The 16027-nt window shown below is 35.1% G+C and overlaps 1 protein-coding gene across 18 annotated transcripts in view; it reads left to right on the top strand.

Annotated features, from left to right (window-relative positions):
• The window catches only part of LOC5570922 (sodium/hydrogen exchanger 3), a 306524-nt gene that overhangs the window by 223669 nt on the left and 66828 nt on the right, over window positions 1-16027 (top strand). For 8 of the 18 annotated variants that reach the window (XM_021844913.1, XM_021844919.1, XM_021844912.1 and 5 more), the window contains exons 12-14: window positions 2812-2937; window positions 3000-3181; window positions 3671-3806. In XM_021844913.1, the coding sequence (XP_021700605.1) occupies window positions 2812-2937; window positions 3000-3181; window positions 3671-3806 (444 nt within the window). Of the gene's footprint in view, window positions 1-2811; window positions 2938-2999; window positions 3182-3670; window positions 3807-5115; window positions 5131-5761; window positions 5771-16027 lie in introns of all 18 variants that reach the window. The other 10 variants (XM_021844917.1, XM_021844915.1, XM_021844916.1 and 7 more) reach the window with 4 other exon arrangements.

Here is a 16027-nt window from a genome sequence, read left to right as displayed (position 1 = left end):
ATGCCAGTCAAACGCTGTTTGAGTCGCACCTTCTTGGTGAACAAACGCTCGGTGGACGTACCTCCTCAATCTAGCTGAAGTCAGAAGCACTAAAGGGCCCAGGCTGCACTACCAGCTAAGCACGCAACTCTTAGCTGGTGGTCATTTGTCATCCGTCGACCCGTGGAAGCATGAGGTAGGGAGAAAATTTGAAACGGTGGCACATTTGTTCACCCGCCTGAAACGCGAAGCTTTAAGAATGGTGGTGAATGCATCGAAAACAAAGTCACGATAGACGGAAAAGCATTCGAGGTGGTGGATGAGTTTGTCTACCTCGGATCCTTGCTGACGGCTCTGTGGCAATCGTGCTTACTTTAGACTCCAGAAGAAACTACGGCCAAGAAATATTCACCCCCGCACCAAATGCACGATGTAGAATACAATTGAACTATAGTCCTCTACGGATATTAAACGTGGACGATGCTCGATGAGAACCTGCAAATTCTTGGGGTTTTCGAACGCTGAATGCTTAGGAAGATCTTCGGCGGTGTGCAGGAGAATGGTGTGTGACGGCGAACGATGAACTACGAGCTCCCCAGCTCTACGGCGAACCCAGTATCCCGAAGTTGGCTAAAGCTGTAACGGTACGCTGGACAGAGCATGTTGCAAAAATGCCGGACAATAGCTACGGAACAAGTTACAGAACGGCAAGCTTCGTAGGATAATTACGACGAGTGCTGTCAAAATCGAGTTGAATGCAATTGTGTCGGAATGCATTCACCATTATTTTACAATTTCTAAAAAATTGTTGTGTTTTGATTCATTACGCAACTCAAAACAGTTGTGTAATGAGAATGCATTGCGTAATGAATCATTACAGCACTGGTTTCAGTTGCGTTATGATTATTCCCGCACTTCACTCAGGATACTAGGCCATTCACTCCCACACTTCAGTGCAGGAAAGTAGACCGCTTCATGGCAGATTGGCATGATGAAAAACTGCCTATTACGATGAGAAATTGCAAAAAGATAGTTTTTGCTTCGAATCCAGTCAGAACAAGAAGTCGTGAGGCACAGCAAGGATGGAGAGAGGCGGCCATGAACCGAGTAAATTGCCAAAATATTGTTGGCGAGGTTTCAACAAGTAAATTGATGTAGAACCAAATAAATGAATAAATAATAAATCACGCCAGTCTGTCATGAGACGGCCTACTTTCCTGCACTGACTTATGGGTTGCAGTGTCAGTGTAATCAGTTGCGTAATGACTACTACTCAACGCATTATCATAACGCAACTGTTTTAAGTTGCATAATAAACCATAACACTTTTTTTCATAAATTTCAAAATAATGGTGAATGCTTCTTAATATTATTTCCTATACACACCAAAAAAATCTTAGATTTACACGTAACGTAATATTAGCCTCAATCATGCAAAGCCATTTCTCATGACAAGCCGTCGATCCATCCATGTGCATTATTTTTGACAGAATATTCATCGTAGAATCATGTAAACCGAGAATTCTTGTTTGCAATTTCACTTCTAAGATGCAAGAAAGCATCCAACATTGTTGGATGGAAGATCATGAAATGTTTCAGTTTCACTCAAGTTTGCAAGCATTATCGAATGCAATGAGACAGTTTACATTAATTATCGTTGAATGTTCAGTTGCAACTCGTTTTACATGATTATCATTAAGAATTACGTGCCATGTAAATTTGAGAATTTTTTGCTGTGTACCTTAAAGTGGTATTCTACGAAATTAGAAGAAAAATGTACGCAACTCGTTGTCGAACTGGTCTAAATTATTCAACTCAGCAAGCTTCGTTGACCACGTTTGTACGACTCGTAATGTAAAAATCATCATTCTGCAACTTTTTGCGTAAACCAATATTACAAAATCGTTCAATTCTTTAGGTCAATATCATTGCTCACCTAGTTTTCTTAGCAATCTCAACTTGCTGATGGTTCTAAAGTGAGAATTGAAAACACCCTGATCCAATGGAAATATAACCCTCTAATACCCAACCCCGCCTTTAGACGGGGTACACTTTGGAATTTTGTGTATTTTTCCGTGACTCGAAAATCAAAATGATTTTATTTTTGGCTTACACCTTGACTCATAACAAGCATATGAGAAAAGTTTTTTATATCTTTTGAAACCATTTTGTATTTTTGAAAATTGTTTGAAAAATTGTATTATTATATAACCTACAAATGCCTGGGTTTATTGAACGTGTACCTTGTATATTTTTCTACTATTAACCTATAACAGAAGAAGAGGTTAGAGATATTAAAATAATTTCAAACCTGTTTTTCCGTTACTTACACGGATAATAAAAATATTTTCAGAAAAATATTTCAAATTTATTTTTTTTAAAGTACCGTAAAAACTTGAATATTTATTATTGCCAAAAATCAGTAACTAAAAGAAGCTTCAAGAAAAAATGAAAAAGGATAGGGATGTTCAAAAATAAAAATTATAAAAGTCAAAAACCAAAATTCATAGATTTGCGAATAAAAATAAATTATTGCCCAAAACGTGTTTAGAACGATTTTAAATAACTGAAAATGATATTTAGATTGAAAATAAAAATTTGGGTATTAGAGGGATAACGTGAAAAAATTTCTAAGACCTATCATAAAAAAAATCACAGACGGCTTCGTTTACTGCCTAACGCAAGGTACACCAATCGAGTTAACCCAAACGCTTCTCTTCTAGCATTGGGATTTTCTAGCGAACAGCGACAAAAAAAATGAATTCTAACAATATGTGCCGAGGATTACTCTAAAATCATTTCGTTCCTGACTTTTGCACCATACCATTACAGTTCATGGATCACACGATGGCGGGTATTGAGGATATCGTCGGAAAAACGGGCAATTACAACATTAGGGATAAGTTTAAGAGATTCGACAATAGGTTCATTCGTCCATACCTTATTAAGAATTTACAAGTGAGTACAACAATAGCAAAGCAAATGCTCAACATTAATATTAAAAATCGTTTTCGTTTCAGGGTCCTGAACCAAAAATTTTAGAAACCTATTCTAAGCTTACGATGCGCGACGCGATGGATTACATGCGCCGGAACCCGTCCACGATCGGTCAGATGTCCGGCACCGAATCGATGAGCGCCCTCTTCCGAAACTACACCGGTGTCTTTGGTGGAAGGTGCGGAGCATCCTTCTTGGCCACTTGGTAAAAAATTAATAGATCGATGCATGTACTCTAAATTGGTCTCTGTATGTTTCTTTTTCTTTGATTTTAACTCTCGGTATACGAGTTGCTTGAGTTTTTAGCTAACGGTATATTTGCAACTAAGGAATTCCTTATGAACCATGTAATTATATACCTCGTAGAATTAATGTCCAATGCTTAAGTTTTATTACGTATATGTTGTTAATTTATTTGATTTTATATTAATTCTTTATGTTTTTTTCATGTTCGCAGTATTGGATCTCTAAAAGTTGGTTTTAGTTTGATTTCTGGTATTTTCCTCTCCTAGAACATAGATCGATTGGTGCTTAGGTCGGATGGTGAACCCCTTTGACATGCATCAATTTATTACTGTAACTTACCTGCGCAGTTGGCTAAGGTTTTTGATTTCTATTAACAAACCGTAGTTTTTTTGTAATTGTTCCAATGGTCATGATCAACTGTTCTTCCATTTTTACAAACCATCCACAGCCCGAGCTTTTCCAATTTGGAGAACTCCACACGCAACTTGGACATGCAGGAACTGGATTACAATCCGTCTAAGAAGGATTTGACTGATGCTCGAATTCATCACTTGCTATCGGTGGAACTGAAACCATACCGAAGGGTAAGTGTCTCTCATTTTCGAACCGATGTCAATTACACAATAATAATCTTTAGTTGCTAAGCCTGCCAACACCAACGTCGATTCGGTCATAGTAAAACGCACTATGTGGTGGTTCTCAATATTTGCTGAATTGGAATTTTTCGTCTCAAATTAACAACAAGAGATTATTGGTGATTCTTTACCATTCTTTACTTTGCTTTGAATAAATCCTCCAGAAATGTGTAGAGGCATTAACAACTTGATTCTAGAATTCTAGTTAAAATTACTGAATGAAAGCATTCTAGTAAGATTGATATATTCTTGTCTAAACAAAAATTGTTGCAGTAAACTTAGAATAATTCTTCTTCCTTGCAGTACTTTCCAACAAAGACTAAATCAGCGTCTCAACTCTGCATGATCTTGTTAAAGAGCTGTGCGTTTATCGCAAGGGCAATTTGAACCCCCGAGGAATTCAAAACTTTTCCCAGAGATCCTTAAAGGATGTTTCTCAAGAATTTTTGTATGAGGTTCCTTCAAAGATTACATCAGAACTCCACAAATTCCAGCAACATTTTTCAAGGATTTCTTGAAATAAAATTTGAAGACTTTCCTAGTGTGATTGCTAAAGTAACCCGTTAGTATTTTTTTTTTTCAAAGTTTTTTTTCTTGATAAGCATAAAAGAGCGAATACTTTTACAACATTCTCCAAATATTTAGAACCACTGCATCGAAAGTCATCAGCTGCTTAGTACACAACAACTCAACAATCAATCAACCGCTATCATTGCAGTATCACACATAGAGTAAAAATTTCAAATTGTGCTGAACAACGTTCACGACCAAACAGCGAGCATTCCGACCAGTCTGCTTCTCTGCCAATTTGGGTTAGCTTCATCTCGTAGAGTGTAATAAATTTCCACCAATTTAGCCTGACATTAATTAACATCCAATCAAATAATTGTGTTTCTCTCTTCCCTTTCGCATCCACCCGCCAATTCTCGCGAACCAATACCCTGCTTTAAAAAAAACACCTGCTATATACCGGTTGGGAAAAATATACATTCCCAAATCTGAAAACGATTATTAAAATAAATCATCACTTGTTCGCTCGATCTGTCATCAACGCTACCGTCACAATATAAAAATGCCCCCATAAATACGTCCGTTCTCGAAAATTCGTCATTCTACCGCCACACCAAACCATCGACGCCTCATGGGCCATTACTTCACACCATCGGGCACTGAAAACGCGAATCACAACCGATGGCGCTGAAAATATTACCATTCTCGAACCAACATCAACTCCCGCATCACGCGTTCAATTGCGAAGACTTCAACGCACATGGTACGAGCTCAATTTTCCATTTCTGTTTTTTCCGGTATCATTCATTCATCCAGCTTAACCCTAATTACCCAGGACGATCTCATTTTGATAAAAATGCTATAACTTGGTGGCTTTCTAATACTTTTAGCTACAAATTACATTAATCTTTACAGTACTGGGTGCCGACAGCAACAATTCAAAACTGACTTGTTTAGGGGTATTGCTCAAGTCGTCAAATTATAGCATTTTTAGCAGTATAAAATTGTCTTGGGTATTTACGGGTTAAACTGCAACCGAAAATTGGATCCAAAATACGTCCTGTAAAACCGAAATTGTCCATTCTGTTTCATCATGTGTAATTTTGATTTATGCACCAGATTTCTGCATCGTTGTTCTGTGGGTGTTGTGTTTTACCTTCTACAAGCGAGAAAGCATTCCTTAACAGACAGTGCACTTCTGTAAGCTGCTACAGCCAATCTGTCGTTTCAGCAGCGCAGCAGAGTGTCCGTCGACATCCGACGTTTTACTAATTGGCACCGTTTTTTTCCTGTTTCTATTTTTCCCCCATTCGATATCTGTGCCTCTTCTTCGTGTGAAAAATTAAAACGTTTGGTGAAATGTACTGTGTTCTCATCCACTGAATTAAAAATAGCATGAAAAGGTGCGCCTCCTCCAATCAATCAACCCATTTATTAACATTTTTCACCTTAATTGCACTGATTCAGAATTTGTTGCGTTTTCGTTCGATTTGGTTTTGTTGATCGTTGAGAATTTATGGATTTATTTTGTATCAGACTGTTCAATAGTTCTATAGATTACGTTTGATTATGTTTATCATGGTTAACTGAAGCGGGTTCCTTATGGTTCGCTACTTAATGCTGTAGAATAGCTTCTAGAGGAACGAAAAAAAAAATCAAACTTTTATATAGGCATATGATCACCATACTTTTGTAAATAAAGCAGTAATCTCATTCTAAGTATAAATTGTATAAGTGTAGAAATCGTGACAGTATCAGGTATAAGAAGCCGGCTCCAAAGGCACGTTCCCCACCAATTGGGAGATTTGTGCCATAGCCTTATTTCGGCCAATTTTGTCATCTACCCGATGGGAGAGGAAAGGGTAGAGAAAGATGGGAGGAAATAGGAGTAGGATCCCTTGTATTCCGAGATGTTTCACCTTAAAAGCTCTTGCTTCGAAGTAGATGAAAAAACCGAATTAAGTACTATACCATTTAATTACACTAGAGTGTGTATCCTTTGACAGATACGCGTATTTCGGCTTCTACTGTAAGGCCGTCTTCAGTGTCGTGTACATACTAGACTCGACTTGGCAGTCGAAGGAATTAAATGGTAAAGTACTAAATTCGGTTTTTTCATCTACTTCGAAGCAAGAGCTTTTAAGGTGAAACATTTCGGAATACAAAGATGGCCGGTAAAATGAACAACTAGTGGCCCTACTAAAGTATTCAAAAGCACTAAACTGGAGAAATAGTTGGCAAAGAGAAAATAAAAAGTGCACTGTTGTTGGATGCTTTCTTCGTGAGATTTGTGCCTTTGAAGTTTTAGTGCAACATAAAAGTTGATTCCAAACTATTTCACCTTAAAGCTGCCTGACTATCTGAACATGACTTAGCCCATGACGTGCTGTTGAAGATATACTCCTTTTCAAATAGCCACTCTCACCGTGAAAGTAATTGTGTCCTAAATGTCCTGTAAGGAACGTGACAAGCAATTATGAGATTAAGAGCAAGGATAATTTTGTCCCAATTTTCAAAAGTGGAAACAGCGAAGTGTGTGTAAATCTACGATTCACAGGATTTTTCTCCAGTAGATCCAGTACTCATAAACGGTAAGAGACCAAACATCGCCATCAAGCATATGCTTTGGAAATGACCCAACTTGGATAGGATTGTTCTCACTTCGCTCTTTTTTCCAAAACACAAAAGACATCCATACGCCAGGTTCGCCGACATTGCACTATGGTCCAGGAATCAGTTTTACGCGGAAAGATGCATTTTGAGCTTTAGAATGAAACATTAGACAAAAGCGGTCTTCTACAAAGTTGTTTGTTTTAGTCGAGCCCTTTGTTTGGTTTTATTGAAACTTAGGGTGGACCACATTTTCATAGAAATTGTGTAACTAACTTCCTTATTTGTAGAAAAAATATTATACATGCTTCAGCAAAGTTGTAGACCATTCAATTTCAAGCAACTTTGCCAAAAAAAGTTTTTTTGTATCTCTTAAATTGACCGATTTAGAGCTTTTTTCCTACGCTGACATAGGGTGGTCCGAACAAAACTGGTTTTCTGGCTCTAGAGTTTTCAATTCAAATTTCTCATCAAAGTAGTCTATGAAACACTTTTAGAGCTTTGAAAAATGCGTAATTTGGCGAGTGAAGAAACTCGCTATCTACTTCCGTTCAGGAGTTATTGTTGTTTTTCTCTCAAAAACATGCCTACTTTGATTGTGAATGTCTCTGATTGGGGCAAACATAAAAAATATCTTTTGACGGCGTTCAAAAGACAAAATAAAATTGTATAGTATATCAAAAAATTACAGATGTGTTATTTTTGTAACTCTAATAAAACGTCATGAAAGTCAAATATTTTTTATCACAAAAACTTTAATAACTTTTGTATTAAAATAGATATCAACAATCTTTTTGCATGAAAATTTGCGTTTTGTTAAGTTCTTAAAGTTGTTCATAGACGACTTTGACGAGAAAATAATATTAAAAAAACTAGAGTTGAAAAACTTATTTTTGTTGGACCACCCTGCGATGATTACGAAAAAATGCTCTAGAATGCTCAAATTTTGAGCTACAGAAAAACTTTTTTTGGCAAAGTTGATCAAAATTTCAAGTTCTACCGATTTGCCTAAGAGCATACACCAGTATTTTTGCAAATAAAAAAGTTGATTATATGATATGTGTGATTTTGTGGACCACCCAAGTTTCAAATGACACAGTATGAAAGCTTACATTTTAAGAAACAATTTTGTAGAAGATCATTTTTGTCAAAAATTTCATTTTCATGGTCAAAATGCAAAATAATAAAAAAATACATACTATGAAAATCTTCAAAATAGTTTTAGAGCCCTATCTTTCTTATTTCAGATTTCTCGTCCAAGTGGTCTATGAACGACTTTAAGAACTTAACAAAACGCAAATTTCCATGCAAAAATATTGATGATATCTATTCTAGCTCGAAAGTTATTAAAGTTTTTCTGCCTAAAATTCTTTGTTTTTCAAAGCATTTTATTAAAGTTACAGAAGTAACACATCTGTAATTTTTTGATATACTATACAATTTTATTTTGTCTTTTGAATGCCGTCAAAAGATATATTTTATATTTGCCCCAATCAGAGATATTCACAATCAAAGTAGGCATGTTTTTGAGAGAAAAACAACAATAACTCCTAAACGGAAGGAGATAGCGAGTTTCTTCACTCACCAAATTACGCATTTTTCAAAGCTCTAAAAGTGTTTCATAGACTACTTTGATGAGAAATTTGAATTGAAAACTCTAGAGCCAGAAAACCAGTTTTGTTCGGACCACCCTATGTCAGCGTAGGAAAAAAGCTCTAAATCGGTCAATTTAAGAGATACAAAAAAACTTTTTTTGGCAAAGTTGCTTGAAATTGAATGGTCTACAACTTTGCTGAAGCATGTATAATATTTTTTCTACAAATAAGGAAGTTAGTTACACAATTTCTATGAAAATGTGGTCCACCCTAATTTTCAATAAAACCAAACAAAGAGCTCAACAAATACAAACAACTTTGTAGAAGACCGCTTTTGTCTAATGTTTCATTCTAAAGCTCAAAATGCATCTTTCCTCGTAAAACTGATTCCTGGACCACTGTGCATTGACCGAAGATCATGCAAGCATTTTTGACTCTTAAGTCAATGTGAGGTGTCCAAGAAAGTTTGGAATCAAGAATGACTCCAACGTACCTACTTTACCTGATCAATCTCAGAGCAAAAAAGACGTAATGGTCGATTTCCACCGCGGTTTCATCTCTCTGTAATGAACAATAGAATAGATTTCCAATTATTGCACACCACCCAATTATTGAACACTTGCCCATATTCGCGGAATATTACACTGATGCAATGAATTTTAAGCCTAATATAAATGCTTTACGCTATTGAATACTGCAGTCCAGCTACCAGCAGTTTGTTTCTCACTAAAAAGGACAACATTATGTACTTAAAGCGAAATTACACTATCGTCTGCAGCGCAATTCAAATAGCACCCAAATTGTTACGTCATGAGCCAAATATTTCCCGCATTAAAATAGCTTCTAACGAAGTCAAATCTGAATGGATTTCATTTTTTCTCAACGAAAATGGAGATTTATGCAAAGTGAACTTATTACAAAAACTTAGTTTTTCTGTGTAAATATCAAAGCGTTGGCGCACCGCCAACAGCTGAAGCCTAATTTATTGGTTATGTAGTAAACGCCGCGAAATATGCAATGGCCATTGTTACATTATATAAACAAAACTGACAGAACAAAATGCTGTTTTGTACTCCTACTGGCGTTTGCTTTGATAAAATCATTATTTTATATAATTATCATGCAAACTCGTCGTAATTCGTTAAATTTATTGTTTGGTATGTTATATCACGCCGTCTTCAACTACACTAGCGAGTCAACTCAACGCAAAAAGCAAAATTGTGCAATAATAGGACTTGTGTGCAATAATAGGACTCAATGTGTGCAATAATAGGATGCAGGTATTTTCGAAGTGTGCGATAATTGGATTTTGACAAGGGTTCATGAATGTGAAAAAAAATTAATTCAAATCAGTTAAAAAGTACAAAAATTGATGGATAATCTGATTTCCGAATATATTTGCTGGTTTTGAGCGATATTCAGTTCATGTTTAAGGGATTCTCACATATTTGACAGCCAAATTACTGACGCTTCCTTAACCGTGCAATAATTGGCAATATACCCTAGATCACTGTTTCCCAAACTTTTTTGACTTACGCCCCCTTAAGGCTAGTATATTTTAGAATCGCTCCCCTCATATGTAATTAATATGTTTGTACTAAATCACCGCTATATTGTGTTGATATTATGATCTAGATCTTAGCATAAGTGCACCAAACGATGATTAACCTATCATAGTTACTGGTGGAGAATTTTGTATGTGATAAAAATGTTATTCGATAGTTGATGATTATTAAAATGTTTATTTAAGTTAAGAGTGTTAGTTTGTACATTTTATAACACAAACAAAATTGAACTATGGACTCAGAAAAGTGAATAATCATCAACCATATGTATTCCAATACGTATAAACAGAAATCTCACAACATAAATGAAAAAAAAAAAATCAGTCAAATTTTACATGAATCCAAAGTAATTCCATACTTCATCTGCTACAAATAAACTACTCACGGAGAAAAATAATTAGTAAATTCAACCAATTTTCGGTTGTTTTCAAACTAAATTTTGGGTTAAATTTTGCCCAACCAAATTATTAGTTTGAATATACCATTCAGGTAGTTTGAAACAAGCTAAGATTCAATGTTGTTTTCAAAACCGCAAGCGATTTGAAAACAACAAAAAACTAGTTTCGAACAACCATAATATTGGTTGTTTTATTTGACAGCTGCAAAAAAACCAACTATATAGGTTATTTCAAACTAGCTGAAGTGGATTGGAATAAACAAAATTCATTTTGAAATTAACTAATTCGTTGTTTGAAACAAACGAGTGATTAGTAGTTTGTCTGTACCAAGTTTTTCTTTTGTTTTTTTTAATCAAAAACCTTCTGTGATGCATTTATTTTTTATTTATTCTTGTTTTAAGGTTAACTCGCTACAAAAAAAACGACCGACAAATAAAAAAATGATATTCACGGTATCTGTTGCAAGGGCTTAGTGATAAAAACCTGGAATCTTCAATGTCCGATTGCAACCGTTTTTCTTTGATTGCAGCTGTTAGTTGCAAAATGAGGAAATCTAATAATCCTGTTGAATCGGTGGAAATGAATGTTAAAAGTTGATTGATTGCTTGTACTTTACCTGCAATAAGTTCAATAGATGTGATAACATTACGTAAATTATTATATGTAGCTATAAATACCTGTGACTCTAATGACGAGAATCCAATTATGCTGCTATCTACGATACGGTAGCGCTGTATCGAAATCTTATGGTATTTCGGAGATCCTTCAAAATGCCATAGGTTAGGTCGGTGATCAAAAAAACTAATTTCTCAAAAATTACTTACGAAAACTAGTTTTACCTCTGCTGTATTCGTATTCAACATGGCTGGCGCTTCACACGCGAATAAATTTAGTACTGCTAACTCGTTGCTAAATGGTGATTTTCAATAACCTAAACATTGTTGAAAACAACGCACGAATTTGTTAGAAACAACAAAAGTATTGGTTCACAACAACAAAAACCTTGTTTAAAATAAACAAATTTCTGAGTTTGAAATTCCCAAGAAAACAATTTGTTTCAACAATAAACTTCTATTGGGTTCAATAAAAAATTAGGTTAAAACAACTAAATCTTTAGCTTGAATTTCAACAAAAAAATTAGTTGTTTTAAACTACATGGTTTTTTCTCCGTGCTGTTATGCCATCTCAAAACTATTGAGAACCAAAATGCATCTAAGATAAGCAAAATATTAATTGTTTACGATCTCGCAAAACATTATACTTATAGGCTCCATCCCATTACCCCGAACGCCATTACCCCGAACGCCACTACCCCGAACGCCACTACCCCGAATGGGTCACTATCCCGAAAGCCATTACCCCGAATGGGTCATTACCCCGAACGCCACTACCCCGAATGAGCCATTATCCCGAATAGTATGAGATACAGTACAGTATCTTGTTTTGCGTGCAAAAATGCGTCTCTAATGAAGGCTGGCTTAATTGCACGTAAAATTCGTCGGTAAAATGTTCATCATATATTTTCCCTTCTTTTATATGCCAGCTATTCTTTCGAAATATCTTGATGGCAACTATATTCTTCTCATTCTTTCTGAGACAGTGCCTGTTTATCAGCTCAGTGGGCACCTTCGCAATTCAAGGGTTCATTCATTTCGTCAAAAATTGCCATTTTTAACACCTACCCACCCCCTCGTACTTTTTTTTTTGTATGGAAATTCTACATATTGTGAATGGGCTGTAACATTTTGAGGACAACCACCCACAAACTTTTTTGCTCCCTTCAGCGTTACGAAACTTGTGAATGGGCTTTAATAAAATAAGCCTTTTATTGACTGAAAGGAATTCGAATCCATAACCCTCAATGTGGTGTTGCTTAACAGATGCGTAATCACCGGTATTTGGACTTGTTGGTGGTGTTCATATTTCAATTTTGATTTTGAACAAATATTTTTCTTTCTTATGAATATAGGTTGTGTCATAGCATCACGTTGTTACAGTGATCATTCACGTCATAGCTGCAAACATTTCACCAGAAATTTGCCCTTCTTTTTTAAATAGGCTGTTCTTTAACGATTTTGTTGGATAAGCTAGTCACTAATATTTCCATATAAAACAGCTTTTTATAAAAGAATATATTTTGAAAGCATTCACTAAAGTGATTCTAATCGGAAATTTTCCCTTTCTTTTATCTTCTTGTATTAAAACAGACAGGTCTCTTATGGATTTACTCACCACTTTTCTGCCATCATCATTTTTTCATTATCTTGAATCAAAAAAATATTTTTTTTTTTGTGATTATCTCACAGAAATTCAAATTAATGATCCCACAAATCAACAAAAGTTCTTACTGTAGCGTCAATCAGAGGCCGCCGATTTTTCTAACATGTACAAGTGTACAAGTGCGATAGCGGAACGGTCGTCTATTAGGTTGGTTTTTAGGCGGGTTCCATAGAACAACACTTGCAGCAACTATCTCATGGTGAACTTCCATTACCATCGTTTACGAAACAAAATCTTTAAGAAGATCTTAATCTTAATGCCCGACACCTATAAAAATGAGTAAAGGAAGTGGCTACCGACGTCCAATAAGAGACTTTACTACATCCTTATTTTGTGCATATTATAGCTGTCCTTCTCATAATAAATTCACCCTTCTTTACAAAATAGGCTGTTCTTCAAAGCATTGCAATGTGGCTGTGTGAATCTTCCCAAATTTAGAGAACAAAACTTAGTGTGTAAAAATTATTTGCTGAACAACTAGCTGCTTTTCTATCTTCTAATATTTGAAAAATACATTTTTGACCCAAACTCGTGAAATACTCAAAAGGAATCGTACAATTATCTCCCCACTCTCTAACTAGAATATGTCTCAAAATGTTATCCATTCGGGGTAATGGCGTTCGGGGTAGTGACCCATTCGGGTTAGTGGCGTTCGGGGTAATGACCCATTCGGGGTAATGGCTTTCGGGGTAATGGCGTTCGGGGTAGTGGCATTCGGGGTAGTGGCGTTCGGGGTAGTGTCATAGAATCATACTTATACTTTATAGATTGCATTTTAAACAAAAATTACTTTTAGTTACATGAATTGATGAGATCCTTCTACATAAGGACTGTTCATTTTATAAAGTGGACACCTTGTACATGCAATATCTTTTTGATTTATCAATGAAATTGGAATTGGTTTTCTGTACATCGATCGACTAATATAGTGCAATATTGTGATAATAAAAAAGCCACGAAAATAATTAAATTTCAAACTAATAAGCCAAAACGTTTAGAACAGTCGATTTGTGGAGGTTATCAAAAAAAAATTATTATTAGAAATTGGCTGGAAAATTCAACAATCTTAATTTTCTATTTTCAATAAAGGCTTGTACTTCGAAAGCACGATCAATCAGAAGCCTGCAGAAAAATATCTGGTTATTTTTGAAGCAACAATTTTTCAAATATAATAAAATCATTTTTTCACTCATTTTTCTAGAGAAAAATATTTTAAATGTCAATGAAACTGATATGATTAATTTTTCTAGGTTTAAAGAACGTCCTGATGGAAGTACTTATATAGTTTTAGTATGGAAAATAACCTACGCCTTCATAGAGTTGCTAATCTGGTCCTCACGACGCATTAAAAGCACAATAGAAAAACAAACGCTTTATTTCCAGAACAGCCTCCAAAGCACAATGACAATCATCAAAGTTGGGGACACTGCTGCTATAAAATCAAATTTATTTTCCATGTACTGTTTTCATAATGTGTTATTCTGAGATTACCTTTCAAAATATTTGGAGCAAAACAATTGCAATTTGCAGTAGATCGATAAACAGGCGTACAAGATTTTAAAAGTATGAGATTTTTTAATAAAACGACCATAAAGCGATAAATTTATACCTAAAAATGCGGTTAAGACTTGCGATATAGCTCTCTTTTATACAAATATAGTTTTTTTAGTAGCATTAACCAATTTTTAACACGATTTTTACTTTACTTTTTTGCTGAGAGTAAAAGAATGGTGTTTTAGCAAATTTGACCATAAAAGATCAATCACTAGAATTACCAAGTGTCAGGGAACGAAGGAATATTATCTATATTTTTAAAGCGCTATCTTTAGTAGAGTGATAACCCAAGTAACACCGAAAACATCTTTTCGAATAACAGATAGCAGATATTGTCATATAAGTGTTAAAATGGTGAAATCATAACATCTTGTGCTATATAAAAGCTATAAAATAGCTATCGGAAAACAAATCACCTTAAAACTGTTAATCCAAAAGTGACAACCGGCCCTGGTTAATTTAACGCTCTACAAACATGTATATAACTTTGTAATGACAAACAAAATCAATCGGTTTGATAATATCAACGGTAAGGGTGAAAAACACTCAGAAACTGCTAAAAACAGAACGAAAACCCTTCAAAGAGTGAAAGAGATGTCGTCACAAAGAGTACAGCGAATAGACAAAATAAATATGTTTCACGGTGAACTCAAATTCTGCCAGCTTCGTTTGCCTCTTCTACTTGGATTGGATGTTTTAGAGATATAACACAGCGTAACAAAAATTACATTTTTGCGTGTCTCAAGAATCAAATTATGTGTCTCGAGTAGATTTGGGGTTGCTGAATCTGATGTCAATTTCAGAAATATTCCAGCACGTCACAATTTTTAGCTACAGGTCGCCAAAGTTGTATAAAACACTGGTTTTATTGATGTTTAGATAAAATTCAAAGTATAATTTATCAAACTTGTTTGTGATCTAATCCACCAAGCATGCTGTTTTGCACTTAAACTTTCATTATAGAAATAATTTGGTTGAAATTGCACGATTAAATTTAGATTAAACCGATTTTTTCAACATGCTTGCTGTGTCCATACATAATCCTTCGTTTCTCTTGTATGGAAAAATACAATTCTATTTCAAACCATCAAAAAATAACTTTTCCGCATCAAAAGTATTATAAACTTTGCCGATAAGTGTTGATATACACAAAATGATTGAATTCTGTGGCAAATGAGGCAAATAAATTGCCATACAAGCTGGCAAACTTGCATGCAAGTTGGCTAAAATAGTCAATTTTTGCATTTTCAACAGCCAATACCTCAAAAACTAGACGTGCTATGATATTTTTGAAAACGGCAATGGATTCAGCAACCCTTTATTGAGAAAATAGCGGTATTTTGGTGCTTGAGACAAAAACGTGTTCCGCAGTGTAATTTATGAATTTTGCTACATCTGCCTAGAAAAACATACGCAAAAAGCGTCACTTCCCGAATATTTTAGCACCGTGATTGGCACATCACATAGTTCCGAGCGTATTGTATGCACCTGTTTGTCACCGGAATCAACATAATTTCAAACTTGCGCTTGTAGCTGGAAACACAATATCCCAATGATAAATTTTTCAATAGTATTTAATAATATAAAGCTATTTTTTCCTTTGTAAATTTGAGCTCTCGATTTGTGCACATTGAGGAATGGTAAGCTAATCCCAATAG

The sequence above is a fragment of the Aedes aegypti genome, chromosome 2 (genome assembly GCF_002204515.2).
Source record: "Aedes aegypti strain LVP_AGWG chromosome 2, AaegL5.0 Primary Assembly, whole genome shotgun sequence".
Taxonomy (NCBI): domain Eukaryota; kingdom Metazoa; phylum Arthropoda; class Insecta; order Diptera; family Culicidae; genus Aedes; species Aedes aegypti.
Note: the sequence above shows the minus strand (reverse complement) of the source record. Positions and strands in the feature narration are given on the sequence as shown.